The following is a 26,887-nucleotide window of genomic DNA, read 5'->3' on the forward strand; positions in this document are numbered from 1 at the left end:
CATTCGGCTAGATTACGAGTCTTGCGTTAAGCTGAAAAAGCAGCGTTAACAGGTCCTAATGCTGCTTTTTCACTACCGCTGCTATTACGGGTCTTGCAGGTTTAGGGGCACCGCACACTTCTTTGGCCTTACCGCAAACCGACTTACGTAAACTTCATAAACCCTTTTTTCTATGGGACTTCAATAGCGCTGGTATTACGAGTCTGTCCTGGGAGGCCAAAAAGTGAGCAGTACACCCTCTATCTCCAAGATTCCTAACGCATTCTAAAGTCAGTAGTTATGAGTTTTATGCTTCAAAGATGTAGCATAAAACTCATTACTAAAGTGCTAAAAAGTACACTAACACCCATAAACTACCTATTAACCCCTAAGCAGAGGCCCTTCCACATCGCACACACTATAATAAAAAATGTAACCCCTAATCTGCCGCTCCGGACATCGCCGCCACTAGAATAAACATATTAACCCCTAAACCGTCGCACTCCCGCATCGCGAACACTAGTTAAATATTATTAACCCCTAATCTGCCACCCCTAACATCGCCGCCACCTACATTATACTTTTTAACCCCTAATCTGCCGTCCCCAACGTCGCCGCCACTATATTAAATGTATTAACCCCTAAATCTAAGTCTAACCCTAACACCCCCTAACTTAAATATAATTTAAATAAATCTAAAGAAAATTACTATAATTAACTACATTATTCCTATTTAAAACTAAATACTTACCTATAAAATAAACCCTAAGATAGCTACAATAAACTTAGGGTTTATTTTTGTTTTACAGGCAAGTTTAATAACTACCTAGCTAAAATAAATACAAATTGACCTATAAAATAAAACCTAACCTAAGTTACAATGGCACCTAACACTACACTACAATTAAATAAATTACCTAAATTAAAAACAATTAAATAAATTAAATTAAATTAGCTGAATTACAAAAAAACAACAACACTAAATTACAGAAAAAAAAAAAAAATTACAGATCTTTAAACTAATTACACCTAATCTAATAGCCCTATCAAATAAAAAAAGCCCCCCAAAATAAAAAAAACCCTAGCCTAAACCAAACTAACAATAGCCCCACAGTAATCAGCTCTTTTACCTGTAAAAAAAATACAAACACCCCCCCAACAGTAAAACCCACCACCCACACAACCAACCCCCCAAATAAAATACTAGCTAAAAAACCTAAGCTCCCCCATGCCCTGAAAAGGGCATTCGGATGGGCATTGCCCCTAAAAGGGCATTTAGCTCTATTGCAACCCAAAGCCCTTACCTAAAAAAATTAAACCCACCCAATACAACCTTTAAAAAAACCTAACACTAACCCCCTGAAGTTCGACTTACTGTTCTGAAGACCGGACATCCATCCTCAAGGATGCGGCAGAAGTCTTCATCCAACCGCGCCGAAGTCCTCAATGAACCCGGGAGAAGTCTTCATCCAAGCTAGGCAAAGTGGTCCTCCAGACGGGCAGAAGTCTTCATCCAGACGGCATCTTCTATCTTCATCCATCCGATGCGGAGCGGGTCCATCTTCAAGACATCCAATGCGGAGCATCCTCTTCATCCGGAGTCTTCATACTGAATGATGGTTCCTTTAAATGACGTCATCCAAAATGGCGTCCCTTAGATTCCGATTGGCTGATAGAATTCTATCAGCCAATCGGAATTAAGGTAGAAAAAATCCAATCAGCCAATAGAATGCAAGCTCAATCCTATTGGCTGATTGCATCAGCCAATAGGATTTTTTCTACCCTTATTCCGATTGGCTGATAGAATTCTATCAGCCAATCGGAATCTAAGGAATGCCATCTTGGAAGACGTCATTTAAAGGAACCGTCATTCAGTAAGAAGACTCCGGATGAAGAGGATGCTCTGCGTCGGATGTCTTGAAGATGGACCCGCTACACGTCGGATGGATGAAGATAGAAGATGCCGTCTGGATGAAGACTTCTGCCCATCTGGAGGACCACTTTGCCCGGCTTGGATAAAGACTTCTCCAGTTTCCTTGAGGATTTCTGCCCGGTTGGATGAAGACTTCTGCCGCATCCTTGAGGATGGATGTCCGGTCATCAGAACAGTAAGTCGATCTTCAGGGGGTTAGTGTTAGGTTTTTTTAAGGGTGTATTGGGTGGGTTTATTTTTTAGGTTAGGGCTTTGGGCTGCAATAGAGCTAAATGCCCTTTTCAGGGCAATGGGGAGCTTAGTTTTTTTTAGTTAGTATTTTATTTGGGGGGTTGGTTGTGTGGGTGGTGGGTTTTACTGTTGGGGGGTTGTTTGTATTTTTTTTTTACAGGTAAAAGAGCTGATAACTTTGGGGCAATGCCCTGCAAAAGGCTCTTTTAAGGGCTATTGATAGTTTAGGCTAGGGTTTTTTTTATTTTGGGGGGGGGCTTTTTTATTTTGATAGGGCTATTAGATTAGGTGTAATTAGTTTAAAGATCTGTAATTTGTTTTTTATTTTTTGTAATTTAGCTATTTTAATTTAATTAATTTAATTGTTTTTAATTTAGTTAATTTATTTAATTGTAGTGTAGTGTTAGGTGTTGTTGTAACTTAGGTTAGGTTTTATTTTACAGGTCAATTTGTATTTATTTTAGCTAGGTAGTTATTAAATAGTTAATAACTATTTAATAACTATTCTACCTACTTAAAATAAATACAAACTTGCCTGTAAAATAAAAATAGACCCTAAGCTAGCTACAATGTAACTATTAGTTAATTTAGTTAATGATAGTAATTTTATTTAGATTTATTTAAATTTTATTTAAGTTAGGGGGTGTTAGGGTTAGGTTTAGACTTAGGCTTAGGGGTTAAAAAATGTAATATAGTGTTAATAAGTGTAGGTAGGTTGCGGCGACATTGGGGGCGGCAGATTAGGGGTTAATAAATATAATGTTGGGGCGGAAGATTAGGGGTTATTAAGTATAATGTAGGTGTCGCGATGTCGGGAGCGGCAGATTAGGGGTTAATAAGCATAATGTAGGTGGCGGTGTCAGGGGCGGCAGATTAGGGGTTAATAAGTGTAAGATTAGGGGTGTTTAGACTCAGGGTTAATGTTAGGGTGTTAGGTGTAAACATAACTTTAGTTTCCCCATAGGAGTCAATGGGGCTGGGTTACTGAGATTTAAGCTGCTTTTTTGGCAGGTGTTAGACTTTTTCTCATCTGGCTCTCCCCATTGATGTCTATGGGGAAATCGTGCACGAGCACGTACGACCAGCTCACCGCTGACTTAAACAGCGCTGGTATTGGAGTGCGGTATGGAGCTCAATTTTGCTCTACGCTCACTTCTTGCCTTTTAACGCCGGGTTTGTAAAAACCTGTAATACCAGCGATGTAGGTAAGTGAGCGGTGAGAAAAAAATGCTCGTTAGCACCGCATAGCTCCTAACGCAAAACTCGTAATCTGGCCGATTGTCTTTTTACTAAATTCTACTTCTCACTTCTAGATAGGCAGATGTGAGCTGTGTGCAGGAATGTGAGGGAACAAAGATGAGGTTAGGGCTTGAGGGAATGAGATTCACTGGGTGGGATATGGACTTACAGCTGCTTGGAATTCGCTCTATCATGTGGACTAACTCCCAGTGCTGACATTATTTCTAGTTGGACCCTCAGCCTTGATGTATTAGTTTCTAGGAGGAGTTGTTGGAAGGCACCAACAACAAGAGTGCCAGAGGAGGGTTTGGCCCACTCTTACAATAGCACTCCCTTCTAACCGATATTACTCCCAAGCGAGTTTTTGGGCGGCTGCTGTATTGTGCAGTACTGCTTATCATATGGTGAAAGGTTCCTTATTCTGCAGGGTTAATATGCTTATTGCTACTGACACTGGTGGGGAACTATGCCTAAGCATATCTTCTTACATCATAGAAGTCAAACAACTTGGAGCGTTATATAAACAGGTACATTTATCCCTTTAAATTATTTTTGAACAGGCTAGTTCTGTCTTTTTTGTAATCTCTTTATTTATGCTGCCTTCTTTACTTGAATTAGTTATCCTTTCTGTAAACAATTTAATGGTGGTTCCATTATAGTTTGTATGCATCATATATTTCACTTGATGCATATTAAAATATTGTATTGTTAATTCCTTCTAAATATGCAACTACTCAAGTTGTATATTCCTTAGAATCAGCCAGTGTAATGAATACATCCCATAAAACATAGCTGCTTTAGTTCCCAGTCTGTGAAAAGTGGTATTAAATATTTTTTGAACAACGAGTCCTTATAATTATGTTGTAATACATAAACATACTGTACCACATCATCCCTTTTTCATTTTGACTACAAAAAAAATATCCTATTAGATAAATAGAAAAATCTAATTTAAAGGGACACTAAACCCACATTTTTTTCTTTCATGATTCAGAAAGAGCAAGCAATTTTAAGCAACTTTCTAATTTACTCATATTATCAATTGTTCTTTGTTCTCTTGCTATCTTTATTTGAAAAAGAAGCTAAGCTAAGGAGCCAGCCAATTTTTGGTTCAGAAGTCTGGGTAGTGATTTTTTAATAGTTCTGTCCAATCAGCAAAGACAACCCAGGTTGTAAACCAAAAATGGGCCGGCATCTAAGCTTACATTCTTGCTTTTCAAATAAAGATACCAAGAGAATGAAGAAAATTTGATAATAGGAGTAAATTAGAAAATTGCTTAAAATTCCCTGCTCTATCTGAATCATGAAAGAAAAAAATTGGGTTCAGTGTCCCTTTAAGCCTATTTAGAAATATTTGATTGCTATTAAGAGTTGACTTAAATAGAAAATACATAATCTGAAAAATGTTCAGCATTAATTTTAGAATGGAGTGCAAGTTGTAAGACCCTGCATCTGGACAAAAAAAGCATAAAAACAAGCAATGTTTTGGTCCTCAGACCTTAGTCATGCATAATAAAGGTCTGAGGATCAAACGTTTGCTTGTTTTATACTGTTTTTGGGCACTAAATAAAGTACAGTTTTTTGTAGATGCTGCTGTTTTGTTTGTCAGTGCTGTTAACTTGAGAATACAGTAAGAAACTAGGGATTTGGGGTAATGACATGCAAGTTAGCAGTCGTACACTGTTTCTTTACCTGACTAATTTATGTAGATATTTATACTCTATGGGGCCTATTTATCATATGTCTGTCGGACCTGATCCAACACTGCAGATCAGGTCCGACAGACATCGCTGAATGCGGCGAGCAATACGCTCTCCGTATTCAGCATTGCACCAGCAGCTCTTGTGAGCTGCTGGTGCAACGCTGCCTCCTGCAGACTAGCGGCCAATCGGCCGCAAGCAGGGGGTGTCAATCAACCCGATCGTACTCGATCGGGTTGATTTCTGACGATTCCTGTCCGCCTCATCAGAGCAGGCGAACAGGGTTCTTTAGACCGCTGCTTCATAACTGGTGTTTCTAGCGAGTCTGAAGACTCGCCAGAAACACGAGCCTTCAAGCTCCGTTCGGAGCTTGATAGACAGGCCCCTATGTGTTGTTTTTCAAAATGTATCTAATTTAACTTTGCTATGACGTTCCCACACTCACTTACAAATGCAGCACACAGCAAGTCTTTGAGGCTCAGTTGGTCTAATTAAATTATTTTGGAATATGAATGTTTTTGCAAATGTTCTCTACTTTGTTTACTGTGAAATTATCATCTGAAACATCTTTATTTGTTGTTTTGTTCTGTATGCACAAAGAACTTACATCCTTTTTGTTTTACTAAACTGGCAACAACTGATGGAGAAACCCTGGCATTCCTAACATAAAAGAATAATAACATCTTATCAAACCATTTGTATATCTTTTTTTTGGCCTTTTGAAAAAGTCTATAAAATGTAATGACAATCATGTGTTCATACTGGCTTTTCACTTCAGTTGGCAGAAAACATGAACAAAACTGTATGTACTTTAGCTGAGCAATAAAACAGAAGTAACAAATATCTCAGTAAGTTAGCAAGTGACATAAAGGTCATGCTTTAAAGGGACACTGAACCCAATTTTTTTCTTTCCTGATTCAGATAGAGCATGCAATTTTAAGCAACTTTCTAATTTACTCCTATTATCACATTTTCTTCATTCTCTTGATATCTTTATTTGAAATGCAAGAAGTTTAGATGCCGGCCCATTTTTGTTGAAACAACCTGGGTTGTTCTTGCTGATTGGTGGATAAATTCATCCACCAATGAACAAGTGCTTTCCAGGGTCCTGAACCAAACAAATAGCTTAGATGCCTTCTTTTTCAAATAAAGATAGCAAGAGAACGGATAAAAATTGATAATAGGAGAATACTAGACATTTGCTTAAAATTGCATGCTCTATCTGAATCACGAAAGAAAAAAATTGGGTTCAGTGTCCCTTTAAGCTTAATACATCAGTTCCAGTCCTTGAAATACAGCGCTATGGCACCTCTATAAAAATAAGTGAAACAAAATTCAAATAAAATTTTAAAAAAAGTACTTTGTTTTTTAAAGGGCCATAATGCCCAAATGTTGAAACACTTGAAAGTGATGCAGCATAGCTGTAAAAAGCTGACTAGAAAATATCACCTGAACATCTCTATGTAAAAAAGGAAGATATTTTACCTCAAAAGTTCCTCAATAGCCACATCCCATTGTAAAGGACTTCTAAGCAGCAAATCAGTATGTCTGTCCCGGGACAGCTAAGGGAGTGTGCTTTCCCTTTTATTTCCCTATTCAGCTTAAGGAAGTTTACTATGAAATCTCATGAGAGTTAAGTCAAATCAAATGAGATCACAGTAAAAGAGTTTGTTACCGCAGCACTGCTGATGCTGATTGGCTGCTGTTCATTTCTTTACTTTTTATTTGTTTTACCTGCAGCTGGACAGCAGCTGAGTATAACTTTTTACACAGAACTTACTTTGCTGAGCTGAGGAGATTGTGAGGTAAAATATCTTCCTTTTGTACATAGAGATGCTCAGGTGATATTTTCCTGTCAGCTTTTTACAGTTATACTGCATCAGTTTCAAGTGATTTAGCATATGAGTATTATGTCCCTTTAACTAAAATCTTTGATGCTCTCCCCACACACTCTACCACACTTTATAAATGTAGGATGTTGATTATATAAAACACCAAACAATCTGAACCATTGTACACAAAGGAACTATATATACTCAAATTTTCCCATGGAGGAAAAAATGAATGGAGGAGGTATGTGATCCCATTGAATATAATAGCTAAGGTGACATGGACTCTGATTGGCTGTTTTATTAAAAAGACAATAGTGTCAGAGTGGGGAGCCTGAATGTATTTGTAAAATGAGATCATTTTTATTTATATTATGCAAATATATCTTTTGTGTATTTATTTTACTATCATCATGGCTTTATAGTAAATGGACTGGAAATCATGTATTAAACATATAGCAACACTTCTACATCTCTTTAGAAAATGTAGTGGAAAAATGACCAGCTATTATTTCTTGAGAGCATATAACTTTTTAACTACTTGCTGTGGAACTCTATGCCACAGAGAACTGCTGGTCCTGAACAGAAAACAGCTGATGAGTCAACCAGCAAGTCAGTCGCACAACCCAACCAATTAACAGACAATAAGGGAACTGTCATTCTTAGAGCATGTAATAAAAGATTTGAAATTTGAAATTTTGGAAAATATCCTCTCCTTAAAGTAATGAGCTGCATGGAAAATGTCCTGAATTGATCTAACACACATAGCTTCAAACAGCCCTGCATTTTCTGGGACAGTCTCTGTTTGTAAGTTCTCTCCCTGCCTTACTTATTTATTTTGAAAGAGAAAATGGTGACCATCTATCCTTGACCCTGTAATACTCAACTCAAGTTCCACATCCCAGACTTCCCCAACTCTACTTTGGTCTGCTGTCACGTACCTTAAAGGGACAGTCAAGACCAGATTTCTTGTTGTTTTAAAAGATAAATAATCCTTTTAATACCTATTCCCTAGTTTTGCATAACTAACACAGTTGTAATAATACACATTTTACCCCTGTGATTACCTTGTATCTAAGCATCAGCAGACGGCCCCCTTATTTCAGTTCTTTTGACAGACTCGCATTTTAGCCAATCAGTGCTTACTCCTAGGTAATTTCACGTGCATGAGCTCAATGTTATCTACATGAAACTCATGAACTAACGCCCTCTAGTGGTCAAAATGCACTCAGCTTAGAGGCAGCCTTTAAGGTCTAAGAAATTAGCATATGAACCTCCTAGATTTAGCTTTCAACTAAGAATACCAAGAGAACAAAGCAAAATTGGTGATAAAAGTAAATTGGAAAGTTCTTTAAAATTACATGCCATATTTGAATCATGAAAGTTTTTTTGGGACTTGACTGTCCCTTTAATAAATTAGTACTACCACAGACTGTACTCAGTCAGTCTCGGGCCATCCTGACTCTGCATTGTTCTGCCAAGAAGCATTTTAGGTCCCCAATTCTTTGCTGAAAATGTAAATGCTAGTTGGTATTGTTGTAGATTTTCCTGACACAAATATCCATAGTTTTGTTTATTGATCACACACACCCAAATAATCAATAAGTTAGAATTTCTGAAGCTGGGCAGTTCAACATTCAGTTTAACAGAATACATAGGTTATGTAAGCAATTCTTGCCACCCAGTAATATTTGATTTAAAGTTAATGTAAGTAAAGTTTAATGAGAAAGTGTCCGGTTTTTAAAAATACTCATAAAAACAGGGGCACATTCATTCATTAAACTTTACATTTAAGCTTTTTTTTTTTTTTTTTTTAAATACCTTTTTCCTTATGACAGCAGACCGGCGATCTTGCTCCCGCAGCTCCTGCTGTACTTAGCATATTGATGATGAATCCGGCTTCCTCCAATCATTGCGTGGCCTCACGAGCTGATACCTTGGGGTGCGCACAATGATTGGAGGAAGCTGGATTCATCATTGCTGTACTAAGTACAGCAGGAGCTGCGGGAGGAAGATCACCGGTCTGCTGTCATAATGAAAAAGGTAAGTATTTTTTTTTTAAAAAACGCTTAAATGTAAAGTTTAATGAATGAAAGTGCCCCTGTTTTTAATAGTATTTTTAAAAACCGGGCACTTTCTCATTAAACTTTACATTTACTTCAAATATTTTATTTATCTTGTTATTGGGCAACATATCTACTCTAATACATACAGATTCCCTATACTTGTTACAATTTAAAAAAATAAGGAACAATTTAGCAAATTAGTTTCCATTTGAGCAAAATGTCAGAAAAATATCATACGCTTTAAACTTAGTTATAATAAGGATCTGGCTTAGCTTCCTGTATACTGGATTAGCTCACAGGAAACCATGCATATGCCTAGTCTAATTTTGAAAAATGAATAAAATACAGAAATAAACTGTTTGTTATCCTACATATAGTTACTTGGCCCAATGTTAGACAAGACTGACAACTAAAACATTGAGACAATGATAAAGGATAAGAAAAACATCAGCTGTGGCCTATCTGACTAATAAGACCACTAAAAATAATGGCAGCTACCTCCATTAATTTACAGTATGTACACATGCTTTTTTATTAAGTTATCCTATCTAGATATCCAAATTATAGCCAATTCTTTAAACCAGGTGGTCTGCTGCTCCTCTTTTACAGCCATACTGCCAGCTGACCACAGCCCAGTTTAATTTGGCTGTGGTGGACATGCTTCTTTTCTAGCCTTTGTTTCATATGGGAATCTACAACTGCCAGCATGCTGTGACCTATGAGTTATTATCAAAAATGCGTCAGTAGTAAGGACAGAGCCAGCTCACATAGCCAATGCTGACTGACATTAATGAAAAAGGTGATTCAAGCTATTTTAACATAGACATATCTGCTGACACCAATGAACAAAATTAGAGTTTTTTGTTTTTGTTTAGATAGATGCGTATTGACAGCAATAAAAGAGGGGGGTTTAAAGAGATGCCTGCTAATACAGGTAAAAAAGGGGGAGGGGTATTTTGATAGCTATCTACTGACACCAATGAAAACAGGGTTGCTTTTTAAGATACTTTCCAATTTACTTCCATTATCAGATTGTACACATTCTTTTCAAACGCACATTTTCTGAAGCTCTAGCTACTAATGAGCATGTAGAAGAGTTCACAGTGTATATGAATATTAATGTGTTTATTTATTATTATTTTTTTAAATAACTTCCAATTAAAATGAATATACGAAACAATTGAAATTAATATTTATTCCTAAATTCTTTAGATTAGTTAAATTTATAAACACATTGAAATATATTTATATAGAAACTAGATTGTGAATCAATTATACACGCTTATGCTGTTACAATATTCTTTATAAAATAAACCAAAAATATATCTCTAAAATGAACCTTACTTACAATGAATCACATTAAAATATCACAATAAAATACCAGAATCTTCTATGATTAGCCAATAACTCTAATTCAATGCCCAATATGGATTGCAAGCTTACTCTGCTTAATTTACAATAAGAGATTTAAATACAATAAAAAAATTTGAAATATTTCACAATAGCTGCAAATAACTTAATAAACACCAGAGAGATTTACTTACAATAATAAGCCTGACTTAGAGATATGAAATGCAAAAGACCTTTATCTAGCAAATAAGATTACTTAGCATCAATATGACTAGTTCTAAACTACACAGGTTTATGAACATGAACTTAAAATACAAAGTGCCCTCTTAAATCACCAGCTTCAATTAAACTATAGCTATAGAATACCTTTGATTTAAATATTATATATACTTAACAATTGCTTATACTTTACCAGATAAAAAATGAATGCTCAGCTTCTTCTGATAAGTCCAGTTCACCTCATAAATAATAAAGGTATTTGCAATTTAGAGAATAAAAGGTTTAGTCCCAATGTTGCTTTCTGTAAACCAAAGCAGCAAGATAAGTCAGAGAGTTAAAACTCAGCAGCATGACCCCTTTTTTTCCTCTGTGCAAAAGACTATATCATGTGATAAGTCCCACATTTTTTTATTCTAATCATTGTTGAATATTCGGATACGCCCTTACTGAAGCTTGTCTTATAGTCCCTTAACGGAGCAGAGCATTGTTTGGCCCTCAGAGCTGAACATATCATTGGTTATTTAGGAAACGCCTCCCTGAGCAGCAAAATATATTTTGGTTATAATACCATTTTTGAACTATAGGTGGCAGCAGACAACCAGAAATGCAGTCTCACTATCAATACTGCTACAGTTTAATATCTAAAAGAAAATGTTTATGAAATACACTATACAATTTCCAGCATCAACAAATCACATGATCAATACACATGGGACTATATAGTGCTATTTTGTCTGATTATTTCAATACTGAACATGATATCTTTCTTATAATATTTTAGAAGATGCCTCTAAAGTTGCATTTTTACGAGGGACTAGTAGTATCAATCAATAAAATATATATGTCTATCTGACTTATTCTGTATATCAGTTCATTTGATATACTGGTACATATTTAATTTCCTAGTCTCATCTTATATCATAGATATACATGAGCATTATAGTTATTTATTGATACATGTCTCAACAGTGCCCAAGACATGGGCTCAAAATCTATGATGCATCTACATGTCAACTCATAGCATCTTATTTAGAACCCTCATCTTCACATCAATTCTCCCCTGTAATGTTCATTAGATTTCTGGAAAACAAAAATGTATTTATCTTGAAATAAACTGGTTAAACATTTTTAATTGACTACATAGCTACTTATTAAATTCAGCAAATACTTATCTAATATGTTATTGTCAGACATCTCTTCTAAGATCCACAAATATACATTTTTATACAATACTGAGGTATACCTTAACTGAAAATGAAACATAAGTTGTACTTTTAAATGAATTTCAAAATTACAATGCAACATGTGTTTCTGCTAGCCAGCATGATGTGTCTTTGAGGTTCAGGGGCAATTAACAGGCCTGTGCTAATTACTACATCCTCAACATTTCTGTTTGCTTATCTGACTTTATGTACAGAATCATGTCTCCACCACCCCAGGAGGCATCCTGGCTTGGGTAATTACCAGGCCAATGTTTACCCTTCCTGTGGAGCTATGAGCTTCAAAGGATTAATTAGTGATCTATCTTTACTAATTGAACAATTGTATCATCTCTTTTGTTCTCAACTTGTCTTAAGCAGTGAGGGGGCATGGGCTATAGTGAGACCAATTCATATCAAATTAGATATAAGCCAAAAATGAAATATTAGATTATGTGATACATCTGTAGTTTATTTAATGTTACTTCACAGGTACCCTGACAACGTTCTATTTATAATTGTTTTATATATCATATATTGTTTAAATCTTTCTTATGTGACTCCATTAGTAAATAATGAGATGTCTTGAATGATGCTATCCTTAATGTCTATTACTAAATATTTTTTATATTTTTTATTTAGAAATCTACATGCAAAGGCATTGTATCTCTTTGAAATCATACAGAGACATTTCAGATGAAAACAAAAAAATTGTCCTAAAAATGTATATTTGTTTCTTAGATCTTAGTCAGATTCTTATCTTTGGGAAATAACTGTAAAACTATCTGAAATCAAAACAAATATCCTACATCTGCAGTATTTAATGGATAGGTGGAAGCAGTAATAGGAGACTGGATTTCTTTCTGTCCAAGAAAATTATGTGCCAGATTTTGCTTGACTGGCTAGCCACACTTGAGCATCAGCTTTAAACAGGGCTGGTTTTATATAATTCTACTACCCAGGTACAAATAATGTTTGAGCTTTTCAGCATTAAACCTTTGCACAATGATACATGAATGTGCCCTCACAATCTGCTGAAGAAGAAGAGGCTACACATTTTGCAGGAAATATTCTAACAGGTTATAAAGATCAGTTAAATTTATAGCCCATACAATATAAGATACAGTGGGATGGAAGCTGAATTACAGAATTAGATTTTCCATGGTAGATGCATATGTTGCGTAAAGACAAGTATGGTCCTGTGTATAAAAATATATATCATCTGAGTACTTTTTAATCACACATTAAATGTAGTCATGTACTGCAGAGCTCTGTGCTATTAACACAGTAAATCCCTACTTAAATTCATATTTTCGGTCGTACACAAACACTTTCATTTATAGCTTTCTAATCACCAAAATACATTTAGTTCAGCTTTTTTTTAACTAACCTTAAGCCACAGCATTCTGATTAAAAAAAAGCCTAAAAACTGAGTGTTATATAAACAGAGGTACATTTGAGTCAGGGGATATCCAGAATGAATACACATTCTGCTTTTTTTGTCTATGTACAAGCCAAACACAGACCATAGATTTTCTTAAACCGCATGAGTTCCCTAAGGTCTCTTTTTAAAGCTTTTACTTTAACTAACATGGGGGAAAGGAGTCATTCAGAGATACACTTCTTGAGAAAAAAAAATCTTGGAATCAGACAAGGTCTTTCCCTGATTACATAAAACTTAACACCTTTCACACATAACTCTATGAATACCTCAGAATAATGAGAATCTACCGTAATTGAATGAATGCTGTTGATTTATGAGATATCAATGACTCTTAGAAAAAAAACTCTTGGCTCTTAGTGGAAATGTCTGCAAAATGTCATGAAAAATAAGAATTTGTAACCCCACAGGCAGATGAGTACCGCAACAACAGATTAATTCAATTAATTGCTTGAGTTCATTTTATTTGGTCATGCATTTTTATGATAACATTTTTGGCATCTTAAGTGCAATCTAGGCCTTTTAATTCAAAAAGTTTTCTGTAAAACTGATTATCACATTTTTTTAGTAAATGTATTGTTTTCCATTCCAAAGTAAAAAAAATGCAAAAAGACAAAATTAAAGGGACATAAAATCCAAAACATTCTATTTCAGAATTGAGATAGAGCATACAATTTAAAAAAAACTTTCCAACTTACTTCTATTATCTAATTTGTTTAGTTCTCTTGGTAGCTTTTTTTTTTTTAAAGCATACCTAAGTAGGCTCAAAGAGATGAGAGCTAGCTTCTGATTGGTGGCAGCACATATATACCTCTTGTCATTGGCTTATCGTTGTGTTCAGCTGGCTCACAGTAGTGCATTGCTGCTCGTTCATTAAAGGATAGTAAGAAAATTAAGAAATATTGATAATAGAAGTAAATTGAAAAGTTGTTTAAAATTGCATACAAACAATTGGGTTTTTCCCTGTTATACACTGTATTGATATTCTAAAATAAAGTATACTTACATGTATATGTTTTTTGTTGCTTTTTTTAGATATTGATGAATGTAACACAATACCAGGGATCTGTGAATCAGGTGAATGTGTAAACACAGTTGGAAGTTACTATTGCAAATGTCCTCAAGGCTTTTTTGTATCAGCAGATGGCTCAAGATGCATAGGTAAGAAACACAACCTTTAGTTTTCACTGATTATCCTACATTATTCTAGAAAAATAAGATTTATGAGGTAGAAAAAGTTCTAACTCCTTTTGCAGCAATCACAGTTATTTCAGTGATTCTTAATCCTTCTCTAGCTCAGTACACATTGCATAGCATTCAACTGTATAATTATTATCGCTTTATAAGTTAGGTATGGGGCCGATTTATCATGGACCGAATGGCCCCTGATGCCCCTGTTTCCACGCGAGCCTTCAGGCTCGATGGAAACAGCAGTTATGAAACAGCTGTCTTAAGACTGCTGCTCCTTAACTGGTCCGCCGCCTCTGAGGCTGCGGACATCAATCTGCCCAATCCTATACGATTGGGCTAATTGACATCCCCTGCTAGCGGCCGATTGGCCGCAAATCGGCAGGGGGCGGCATTGCACAAGCAGTTTACCAGAACTGCTTGTGCAATGTTAAATGCCTACAGTGTGTGTTGTCGGCATTCAGCGATGTCTGGCGGACATAATACGCTACAGCGTATCATGTCCGCCAGACAATGATAATTCAGCCCCTATGACTCAATTTTTACTCTCTTACCTCTCACTAGATATACGTCCTGGGTTTTGCTTCACTTCATTAGCCAATGGACGTTGTACAAACCAACTCCCACAACTATTACCCAAAATGCAATGCTGCTGTGATACCGGAAGATGTTGGTCTCCAGGAGCATCTACATCACCTGAAATGTGCCCCATCCGAGGAACAGGTGACTTTTACCAACTTTAAACCTCTGCAAAGTTTCAATAAAACCTTTGATTTTTTTTATTAAGATCATCTTACTGCACATAAAGATACAATATTTAAAATGTGTTTACCAGCTTTTTTTCAGTGAGTCTGTATATTAGAATTAATTAGAGGAGAACTCTATTACAAGTGATAGAAATATTGCTAACTCGTGCTAGTGTTTGATAATTAAACACCAAGAGTAGGTCATCTGGCACAATTTAATCTTATAGGCTTCTTAGACTAAGCTAGAAATGTGATCATTTTCAAAGGAGAAAAAAAATCTTCTTAAAAATCAGAACCATATATGCAGGCACATAAGTATTTTGTAATTTTAGATTCGAACAGCGTTAATGACTATTTTGGGGTTTGCAGAGGAATTGTAATTCTTTTGAAGTTCTTTCAGTTATTTGACTCTCATAGGCTGTTAAATATTAATATAAGTTATTGTATCTAACTTTAGATGAATATCGAAAGCTGTGCGCAGTAGCAGATCCAGGCCCATTTATTCCTCCAGAATATCCTCCTCCATTTGGTCCCCAAGTAGTACCTGGTGTACCACCTCTGTACCCACCCATCATACCTGGACAGCCTTTTCCAACACGCAGTGGTAAATATATATATATATCTGTTAATTTGTATTATTGTTTTCAAAGGGATTGTCTTTTAAACACATTTTGCACATCATTTATTTATCTTTGTACAAACTATAACTATGACATTATTTACCTCAACATTGTGTCAAAAAGCTGTAACCACAGTACTGCTGGTGAAGAATATATTTTATTAATCAAATTAACTCAAATTTCAAACTCATTACGTGTTTATGAACAAATAACATGGTTGTTTTGGTGATTTCCAAATACTTCAATTGTTTATTTTACAATGTTCCACTAAACTGATTCTACCGTAGGAGCATCATATAAATAAATGACCTCTAACGGCTTACTTATAACTGGCATTAGTAAACTGCCATCAGGTTTATGGGATAGTTTTTATAAAAAAGGAAGAATGCTAAATGCATTAATGTTTAAAGCTGTGTGTACAATACTTAATTATTTTTTTTAATTATTACTTTTAGTGATTGTATCAGTAAATATCTCAAGAGAACCACAGCATCAGGATTACTGTGTATTGTTCCGGAACTTGTGTTTGCATGGCCGCTGTATTCCAACTCCAGGCAGTTACAGATGTGAGTGTAACAAAGGATTCCAGCTGGATGTGAGAGGGGAATGCATAGGTAAGACTTTGTTTTGTGAATTGTTTCACTTTAAATTGAAAGTATCAGGATTGTCCTTTAATATATCTTGTATGACTGATAATATATTATACATTTTACTAAAATAGGTCATGGTAGTAAATGTAAAATTATAATTTATTATTAGTCCACAAAAAAGCCAGCATCTCAAAACATTTTTTCTATCATAAGATGGTGTCCACAAGCCATCCCATGTGGGATTAAAGTCCTGAACTATAGGAGGAGGAGGCAAAACACACATTATTTTTCCATAATTCCTTAGTCAAATGTTTGCCTCCAGCAAGGAGTGATGGTGAATCTTAAAGTGCTGATCTACACTTCCCTTGAAAGGGGTTCTCAGACCAATGTGAGACCCATTATACCCCCTCAGAGAGCCGGGAATAGGACAGAGGGGTGTAAAGCGGTACAAGGCAGTTAGAGAAATTTTCCCATGGGAGTTTCCAACTTGCCAGCCACAGATGTCGCTGGGACTAGTTCTGCAGCCTCCTGCTGTTGGTGTATTGAAGTTCTAATTCCTTAGATCCTGAGTTAGTGTGTTCTACATAGAATGGGCTTTTCTACTGGAAGCAGGTTTCCTGTAGCTTGGTATGCATGGTGAGAGGTATTTCCACTTACATATCCAAAAGGCTATTAGTTGGAACATGATTCACACAGCCTGGGGACATAGTTAAATACACCAGTTTTAGTCACTTTTTAAGAGGAAAATACTAGTTCCTGATGGGGTTTCTGAGCTAATTAGCAAAGAATGGAACAAACCAGGCATTCTGTTTGTTCCCTCAGCCAAATTCAAAAAATATTTTCCCTTTACCCTCTGAAAAATTGGAGGTATGGGAGACTATTCCAGAGATGGACTATGCATTTCCACTTTGGCTAGGGAGACTACCATTAATTTAAAGTGCGTCGGGTTATCACAACCTCAGAGCTCTGGTTAACTGTTAACACTGTCTGATAAGAATTATTTAAAAAAAAAAACAAAGATATGAGGTCTCTGGTGTAAAAAAAAAAAAGGCTAAACACGTCTAAATATGTATATATATACATTCAGGTATCATGACTTCTAAGGGGCATGCTACAGAAAACCCTAACAGTTGTCGCCTGCGTGCTAACCAACTAGACCAACTGCGCTAAGCCCAAAAGTGTTTGGAATACTTTGGAATAAATATTTTTATTTTTAAAAATATAATTATTTTTGTAAAATATATATCTATACATATATATCTATATGAATATATATATATATATATATATATATATCAGGTTTATTGCCAACATTTACAGACTTTCAGCTGTTTAGGTGTTAATTGGTTAATTATGTAGTTTGCGTTGTTGGTGGTTGGCGGTTTAGGTGTTAATAGGTTAATTATGTAGCTTGCGTTGTTGGGGTTGGCGGTTTAGGGGTTTTGAATGGCGTTTTGATGATTCGGTTAAATTTTTTTTAGCCGGTTTAGATATTTACAGGTGATTTCAAAATTTTTAATTTTTTTTAAACTGCCGTAAATTACTGGTGACTCCAGAAATGTCTATTTGCGCCCATTTCTGAAGTTTGATCGACTTGCGGCATATCATCTGCCGGCACGGTTTATGTGATTCACCCGATGTGCGAGGTGAATTTATGGGTGACGTGGGTTTCAGCAGGTTTTAGCGGGAGCGAGCTGCGTTTAATTCAATGGCGCGATTGGGCGTGCTGTGATTAGACAGCGCGCCCGTGAAGCGCTTTTGAAAACCAAGACCCGGAGAGGAGATCAAGCCCAGATAGGAGCAACTTTGATAGCAAAAAACTCTCAAAGCTTTTGGTTTTGAAAGCTGCCACTAAGATACAGGGAGTGCAGAATTATTAGGCAAGTTGTATTTTTGAGGATTAATTTTATTATTGAACAACAACCATGTTCTCAATTAACCCAAAAAACTCATTAATATCAAAGCTGAATAGTTTTGGAAGTAGTTTTTAGTTTGTTTTTAGTTATAGCAATTTTAGGGGGATATCTGTGTGTGCAGGTGACTATTACTGTGCATAATTATTAGGCAACTTAACAAAAAACAAATATATACCCATTTCAATTATTTATTTTTACCAGTGAAACCAATATAACATCTCAACATTCACAAATATACATTTCTGACATTCAAAAACAAAACAAAAACAAATCAGTGACCAATATAGCCACCTTTCTTTGCAAGGACACTCAAAAGCCTGCCATCCATGGATTCTGTCAGTGTTTTGATCTGTTCACCATCAACATTGCGTGCAGCAGCAACCACAGCCTCCCAGACACTGTTCAGAGAGGTGTACTGTTTTCCCTCCTTGTAAATCTCACATTTGATGATGGACCACAGGTTCTCAATGGGGTTCAGATCAGGTGAACAAGGAGGCCATGTCATTAGATTTTCTTCTTTTATACCCTTTCTTGCCAGCCACGCTGTGGAGTACTTGGACGCGTGTGATGGAGCATTGTCCTGCATGAAAATCATGTTTTTCTTGAAGGATGCAGACTTCTTCCTGTACCACTGCTTGAAGAAGGTGTCTTCCAGAAACTGGCAGTAGGACTGGGAGTTGAGCTTGACTCCATCCTCAACCCGAAAAGGCCCCACAAGCTCATCTTTGATGATACCAGCCCAAACCAGTACTACACCTCCACCTTGCTGGCGTCTGAGTCGGACTGGAGCTCTCTGCCCTTTACCAATCCAGCCACGGGCCCATCCATCTGGCCCATCAAGACTCACTCTCATTTCATCAGTCCATAAAACCTTAGAAAAATCAGTCTTGAGATATTTCTTGGCCCAGTCTTGACGTTTCAGCTTGTGTGTCTTGTTCAGTGGTGGTCGTCTTTCAGCCTTTCTTACCTTGGCCATGTCTTGTATTGCACACCTTGTGCTTTTGGGCACTCCAGTGATGTTGCAGCTCTGAAATATGGCCAAACTGGTGGCAAGTGGCATCTTGGCAGCTGCACGCTTGACTTTTCTCAGTTCATGGGCAGTTATTTTGCGCCTTGGTTTTTTCCACACGCTTCTTGCGACCCTGTTGACTAATTTGAATGAAACGCTTGATTGTTCGATGATGACGCTTCAGAAGCTTTGCAATTTTAAGAGTTCTGCATCCCTCTGCAAGATATCTCACTATTTTTGACTTTTCTGAGCCTGTCAAGTCCTTCTTTTGACCCATTTTGCCAAAGGAAAGGAAGTTGCCTAATAATTATGCACACCTGATATAGGGTGTTGATGTCATTAGACCACACCCCTTCTCATTACAGAGATGCACATCACCTAATATGCTTAATTGGTGGTAGGCTTTCGAGCCTATACAGCTTGGAGTAAGACAACATGCATAAAGAGGATGATGTGGTCAAAATACTAATTTGCCTAATAATTCTGCACTCCCTGTAATGTTATATAATTCTGCACTATGTGCAGAATTATATAACATTGTTTTTTAAGTTTACTGTCCCTTTAAAGGAACAGTGGTTACACTACCTGGCCGGGGCAGAAAAAGGAAGCTATCAAATGCTGCAACCAGATTTCTGAGAAGGCAGGTTGAAAAAACCCTTGAGTGACTGCAAAAGACCTGCAGTAAGACTTGGTGACAAGGGGCACTGAGGTTTCAGTTTGCACAGTAAGGCGCAACTAAACACAGAAGGTTTTCAATGCCAGAAATCCAAGACGTACATCACTACTGACCCAAAGGTACAAGAAAAGTCGGTGCCAATATCCTCTAAATCATATAAATAAGCCACAGACATTTTGGTATTCTGTTCTGTGGAGCGATTAAACAAAACAAACTTTTCGGCCTGATGGATCAGTGGTATAACTGGAGGAAGAAGAATGAAGCATACACTGAAAAGAACACTCTGCCTACAGTTAATCATGGTGGTGGCTCGGTGATGCTCTGGGGCTGCTTTGCATCCTCTGGCACTGGAAACCTGCAGCTTGAGGAAGGCAAGATGGATTCATTGAAGTATCAGGAAATTCTAGGAGAATACGTCATACTGGCTGTGAGGAAGCTGAAGCTTGGGGTGTCATTGGACCTTCCAACAGGACAATGATCCCAATCAAACCTCAATTTCCACAAAGACTTGGTTGCAGGAGAAATCCTGGAAGATTCTACAGTGGCCATAACATTCACCAGACTTGAACCCTATACAAAATCTCTGGTGGGATTAGAAGAAGGCGGTTGCAGCACACAAACCTAAGAATATTACTGAACTGGAGGCCATTGATCATGAGGAATGGGCTAAGATTCCTCAGGAACGCTACCAGAAGCTGGTGTATGGCTATGCATCTCATTTGCAGCAGGTCATAACAGAAAAAGGGTGCTCTACTAAGTACTAAAGATGCTTGCCATGAAGGAGTTGAATATTTTTTGAGATTGCAGAATTCATTAAAAATTGCACTTGAAGCATTTGTGTTTTTGAGCTATTTCAATTGCTTTTGTTTGATTTGTTCATTGCAAACAGCTGACAGTCTGTAAATTTTGACAATAAACCTAATTTGAAATGGGGGTTGAATAATTTTGATTACAACTATATATATATACAGTATATATATATATATATATATATATATATATATATATATATATATATATAGTGTTTATATGTGAAGAACATAGGAATTTCAAGTATTTCCATTAAAAACACATTAAAGCACATTAAAATAAAAATGCTATAGCATGCTTCAAGGTATTTGACTTGGAAGGGCTCAAAAAGTGTTCATATACATGTGTATTTATATATATATATATATATATATATATGGATGTATGTGTGCAAATACTTATTTACACATATAATTACATGAATACACATACACACACACACACATATATATATATATATATATATATATATATATATATATACATACATACATTATGTATGCAAGCCTTTTGGGATGGGGGCACAGTCTGGAAAGCGCAGGGAGTTTGGTGTCCTTGGGAGGAAAGGTTATTGATCTTCAGGGCTTCAGGAGTCTTTTCTGATGGTTCAGTCAGACAATGTCACAGCAGTAGCTTACATTAATCACCAAGGCAGTACTCAAAGTGAGTTACCAATGAAAGAAATATCCTACTTTCTGACTTGGGCAGAATGCATCATTGCATGATTTCAGCAAATCCCATTCTTGGACAATTGGGAAGCGCACTTCACAGTCCCTTGTGAATCGTCCTTGAATCAGGATGTATTTGACCAGATTTGGAATTGTTGGGGAAGGACAGACATAAACCTTAAGTCCTCTCAGTTGGCAACAAAGCAAATTTTATAATAGAAGTAACATTATTTTATTTTTTAAATGGTATGCTCTTTCTGAATGACAAAAGAAAATCTTTGGGTTTCATATCCTTTTAAAGGCCAGATTTCTACCCTTTAGTCTTGTATCAAAAGAAGATTTTGAGACTTCCTGACATCCATGCCTTTGTTCAAGCTTTGGTCAAGATAATACCAGTTATCTGGCCTGCTTCTCCTCCGTGGAGTCTTAACTTAGTCTTGAGGGTTCTTTAGGCTCAGCCATTTGAACCTATGCATGGTCTGGGCATTCAACTGTTGGCTATAAAGGTCCACTTTTTCTTAGCTAATTCCTCAGAAGAGTATCTATGATTTCTGCTCTATATTGTGAATGCCTTTACCTGACTTTTCATCAGGATAAATCATTTTTAAGAACAAAGTACTCTTTAATTCCTAAGGTTGTTCTGTGGAAAAAAAAAGAAAAAGGAAATTGTAGCCTATTCTCTTTGTCCAGTACAAAACAAAATGCTAAAGAGAGAATACTTCAGAACTTGGATGTAGTTAGGGCCTTGAAATTTTACCTTCAAGTCACTAAAGAATTTAGAAATTCTTCTTCCTTGTTTATCTATTTCTCATGTCTCTGAATGAGACATACACCTGTTGCAATCACCTTCCAGTTTGGCTTAAAGCTTTGATTCTCCGTGAACAAATTGCTGCTCATTCTAACAGAGCAGCTTTCATTGAACAGATTTGCAAGGCAGCTAATTGGTCTTATTTACATACCTTTACCAAATTCAACCATTTTGGCATGTTTGCCTCTTATGAGGCTGCTTTTGGTAGGAAAGTTCTGCAGGCCATAGTACCTTTTAAGTACCTGTACCTGCTTTAACTGTTTGTTCCACCCTATTTCATGGTGGTCTTGTGGACTTCACAGCTTGGGTATAGGATCCCACATGTTATGGCTCATGGACTCTCACCATTTTATTAAAGAAAACAAAATGTATGCTTACCCAATAAATTAATTTCTGTCATAATGGTGAGAGTCCACAAGACTCGCCCTTGTTTTTTCATAACAGTTGTTGGCAGTACCATTTTGCACTTAGTTTATAATGCTATTCCTTTCCTACTTTTTTATTTTCTCCTTTCTTTTGGCCATATGTATGACTTAGGAATGGGAGTAAAGCTCTGTTGTGTGGGGAGATTTGCCTCCTCCTGTTGGACTGGACATTAATCCCACATGTGATAGCTTGTGGGCTCTCACCCTCATGAAAGAAATTACTTTATCAGCTAAACATACATTTTGGATTTATTTTTTATTTAAAGGAGCATTCTAAAGCAAAAACTATATGTTCTAATTTTTGGTTTTGCACTATTCTCCTCCCACTCATGATATAATTTGGAGCGGCAAAGGTGAAGATTTGTGAATAGTATAAAGTCTTATTTCAATATGAAGTAAAGTAGTTTAAATATATGAAACTCCCCTAATCTGGAAGTAAGAAAGGTCTGACAAACATGCATGGTTGCAGCACATACATTTAGAATGTACAGGCTTAACATAACCTATATTTTCATACTTAAAAAAACAGAAGAAAAAGATCATCTTAAGAGAGGTAAAATTCTTGCAATAATCAGAATCCTTCAAGCAACATTTGGCATAGTTGCCAACAATACATTTTACTGTCGCTGAGCAAATGGAAAATAATGATTTGCCAAGAAAATTCACAGTTACCTTGACAGTAGAAACGTTTAGAATGAAACATAGTTGTATGTCAGGAATTAATCTTATTCCTTTGTCTAGTTAAATGTTCTCATACTGTATTTGGAAGTAGGTGGAATTTCTAGTTGAGAATTTGGTTAAAAAACAGGCTTTTTAAGTCCAAACTTTTTGTGGTGAGTCATGCTTTGAGCTTCAGGAAGAATAGTCATAAAAACTTTTCTGAGAAACCCCTCCTTGGAAAAAAAATCTTTCATAGACTACCTGACTGAACTAAAAGCTAAATAGTGCAGGGCAAATAAATGCACGTAATATGTACAAAAGAGGCAATGATTCAGTAAAAACAACTTTATTGGTAACCCTCTAAACACTGGGTCCAGAAACTGTAATGATAACATATTATAGATTTAGAAACTTTTACAGAAGTTCACTTGACACGTTTCAGACAACAAAAGCCACACATTCCTATTACAGAGAATAAAATACTTGCCCTTCTCAAAGCATCCTTCTTCTTAAAGATTGATCTGAAGCTCTTTATATTTCACTAGTCCTAAAGCCCGTTCACATGGGCCATTTTTTTGCAGTACAGTGGTCCCACCCCTTGCGTTCTCTCCCTCCCACTCTCTTTTGCTTTCTCTCTCTCCCCCCTCTCTTTTGCGCTCTCTCTCCCCCTCTCTTTTGAGCTCTCTCTCTCCCCCCTCTCTTTTGCGCTCTCTCTTCCCCCATCTCTTTTGCACTCTCTCTCTCCCCCCTCTTTTGCGCTCTCTCCCTCTCTCTCCCTCTCTATCTCCCCTCTCTCTCTCTATCTCCCCTCTCTCTTTCTCTCTCCCCCCTCTCCCTCTCTCTCCATCTCCCCTCTCTCTCTCTCCCCCTCTCTCTCTCCCCCCCTCTCCCCTCTCTCTCTCCCCCCTCTCTCTCTCCCCCCTCTCTCTCTCTCCCCCCCTCTCTCTCCCCCCTCTCTCTATCTCCCCTCTCTCTCTCTCTCTCTCTCTCTCTCCCTTCTCTCTCTCTCTCCCCCCTCTCTCTCTCTCTCTCTCTCTCTCTCTCCCCTCTCTCTCTCTCTCCCCTCTCTCTCTCCCTTCTCTCTCTATCCCCTCGCTCTCTCTCCCCTCTCTCTCCCCTCTCTCTCTCTCCCCTCTCTCTCTCCCTTCTCTCTCTCTGTCCCCTCTCTCTCTCCCCTCTCTCTCTCCCCTCTCTCGCTCCCCTCTCTCTCTCCCCTTTCTCTCGCTCCTCTCTCTCTCTCTCCCCTCTCTCTTTCTCTCTCCCCTCTCTCTTTATCTCTCCCCTCTCTCTTTCTCTCTCGTTCTCTCTCCCCTCTCTCTTACTCTCTCCCTCTCTCTTACTCACTCCCTCTCTCTTTCTCTCTCCCCTCTCTCTCTCTTTCTCTCTCCCCTCTCTCTCTCTCTCTCTCTCTCTATCTCCCCTCTCTCTCTCTCTTTCCCCTATCTCTCTCTCTCTCCCCTCTCTCAACCTCTCTCTCTCTCTCCCCCCTCTCTCCTCTCTCTATCTCCCCCTCTGTCTCTCTCTCCCCTCTCTCTCTCTTTCTCTCTCTCCCCCCCTCTCTCTCTCCTCTCTCTATCTCCCCCCTCTGTCTCTCTCTCTCTCTCTCTCTCTCTCTCCCTCTCTCTCTCTCTCTCTCTCTCTCTCCCCTCTCTCTCTCCCTTCTCTCTCTCTCCCCTCTCTCTCGCTCCCCTCTCTCTCTCCCCTTTCTCTCACTCCCCCCTATCTCTCTCCCCTCTCTCTTTCTCTCTCCCCTCTCTCTTTCTCTCTCCCCTCTCTCTTTCTCTCTCCCCTCTCTCTTACTCTCTCCCTCTCTCTTACTCTCTCCCTCTCTCTTTCTCTCTCCCCTCTCTCTCTATTTCTCTCTCCCCTCTCTCTCTATTTCTCTCTCCCCTCTCTCTCTCTATCTCCCCTCTCTCTCTCTCTCTTTCCCCTATCTCTCTCTCCCCTCTCTCAACCTCTCTCTCTCTCTCCTCTCTCTCTCTCCCCCCTCTCTCCTCTCTCTATCTCCCCCCTCTTTCTCTCTCTCTCCTCTCTCTCTCTCTCTCTCTCCCCCCCTCTCTCTCTCTCCTCTCTCTATCTCCCCCCTCTCCCTCTCTCTCTCTCCCTCTCTCCCTCTCTCCCTCTCTCTCCCCTCTCTCTCTCCCCTCTCTCTCTATCTCCCCTCTCTCTCTATCTCCCCCCTCTCTTTCTCTCCCTCTCTCTCCCTCCCCTCTCTCTCTCCCCTTTCTCTCTCCCATCTCTCTCTCCCCTCTCTCTCTCCCCTCTCTTCTCTCTCTCTCTCTCTCTCTCCCCTCTCTCTCCTCTCTCTCTCCCCTCTCTCTCTCTCTCTCTCTCCTCTCTCTCTTCCCTCTCTCTCTCTCTTCTCTCTCTCTCCCCCCCTCTCTCTCTCTCCTCTCTCTCATCTCTCTCCCCTCTCTCTATCTCCCCCCTCTGTCTCTCTCTCCCCTCTGTCTCTCTCTCCCCTCTCTCTCCCCCTCTGTCTCTCTCTCCCCTCTCTCTCGCCCCCTCTCCCCTCTCTCTCTCTCTCTCTCTCTCTCCCCTCTCTCTCTCTCCCCTCTCTCTCTCCCCACATCTACCCTCTCTCTCCCCCCTCTCTCTCTCTCTCCTCTCTCTCTATCTCCCCCTGTGTCTCTCTCTCTCCCCTTTCTCTCTCCCCCTCTCTTTCTCTCCCCCTCTCTCTCCCCTCTCTATCTCCACCCCCTCTCTTTCTCTCTCCCCTCTCTCTCTCCCCTCTTTCTCCCCCCCCCCCCCCTCTCTCTCTCTCTCTCTCTCTCTCTCTCTCTCTCTCCACATCTCCCCTCTTTCTCTCTCCCCTCTCTCTCTCACCTCTCTCTCTGTTATGGCTCATGGACTCTCACCATTTTATTAAAGAAAACAAAATGTATGCTTACCCAATAAATTAATTTCTGTCATAATGGTGAGAGTCCACAAGACTCGCCCTTGTTTTTTCATAACAGTTGTTGGCAGTACCATTTTGCACTTAGTTTATAATGCTATTCCTTTCCTACTTTTTTATTTTCTTCTTTCTTTTGGCCATATGTATGACTTAGGAATGGGAGTAAAGCTCTGTTGTGTGGGGAGATTTGCCTCCTCCTGTTGGACTGGACATTAATCCCACATGTGATAGCTTGTGGGCTCTCACCCTCATGAAAGAAATTACTTTATCAGCTAAACATACATTTTGGATTTATTTTTTATTTAAAGGAGCATTCTAAAGCAAAAACTATATGTTCTAATTTTTGGTTTTGCACTATTCTCCTCCCACTCATGATATAATTTGGAGCGGCAAAGGTGAAGATTTGTGAATAGTATAAAGTCTTATTTCAATATGAAGTAAAGTAGTTTAAATATATGAAACTCCCCTAATCTGGAAGTAAGAAAGGTCTGACAAACATGCATGGTTGCAGCACATACATTTAGAATGTACAGGCTTAACATAACCTATATTTTCATACTTAAAAAAACAGAAGAAAAAGATCATCTTAAGAGAGGTAAAATTCTTGCAATAATCAGAATCCTTCAAGCAACATTTGGCATAGTTGCCAACAATACATTTTACTGTCGCTGAGCAAATGGAAAATAATG

General features: G+C 38.0%; 1 protein-coding gene across 1 annotated transcript in view; it reads left to right on the forward strand.

Annotated features, from left to right (window-relative positions):
- Positions 1 to 26,887, forward strand: part of FBN1 (fibrillin 1) — a 244,697-nt gene that overhangs the window by 78,205 nt on the left and 139,605 nt on the right. The window contains 4 exon segments of the mRNA XM_053717459.1: positions 14,222 to 14,347; positions 14,939 to 15,097; positions 15,578 to 15,724; positions 16,196 to 16,354. Coding sequence (XP_053573434.1) covers positions 14,222 to 14,347; positions 14,939 to 15,097; positions 15,578 to 15,724; positions 16,196 to 16,354 — 591 coding nt within the window.

This window comes from Bombina bombina, chromosome 6 (assembly GCF_027579735.1).
Source record: "Bombina bombina isolate aBomBom1 chromosome 6, aBomBom1.pri, whole genome shotgun sequence".
Classification (NCBI taxonomy): Eukaryota; Metazoa; Chordata; class Amphibia; order Anura; family Bombinatoridae; genus Bombina; species Bombina bombina.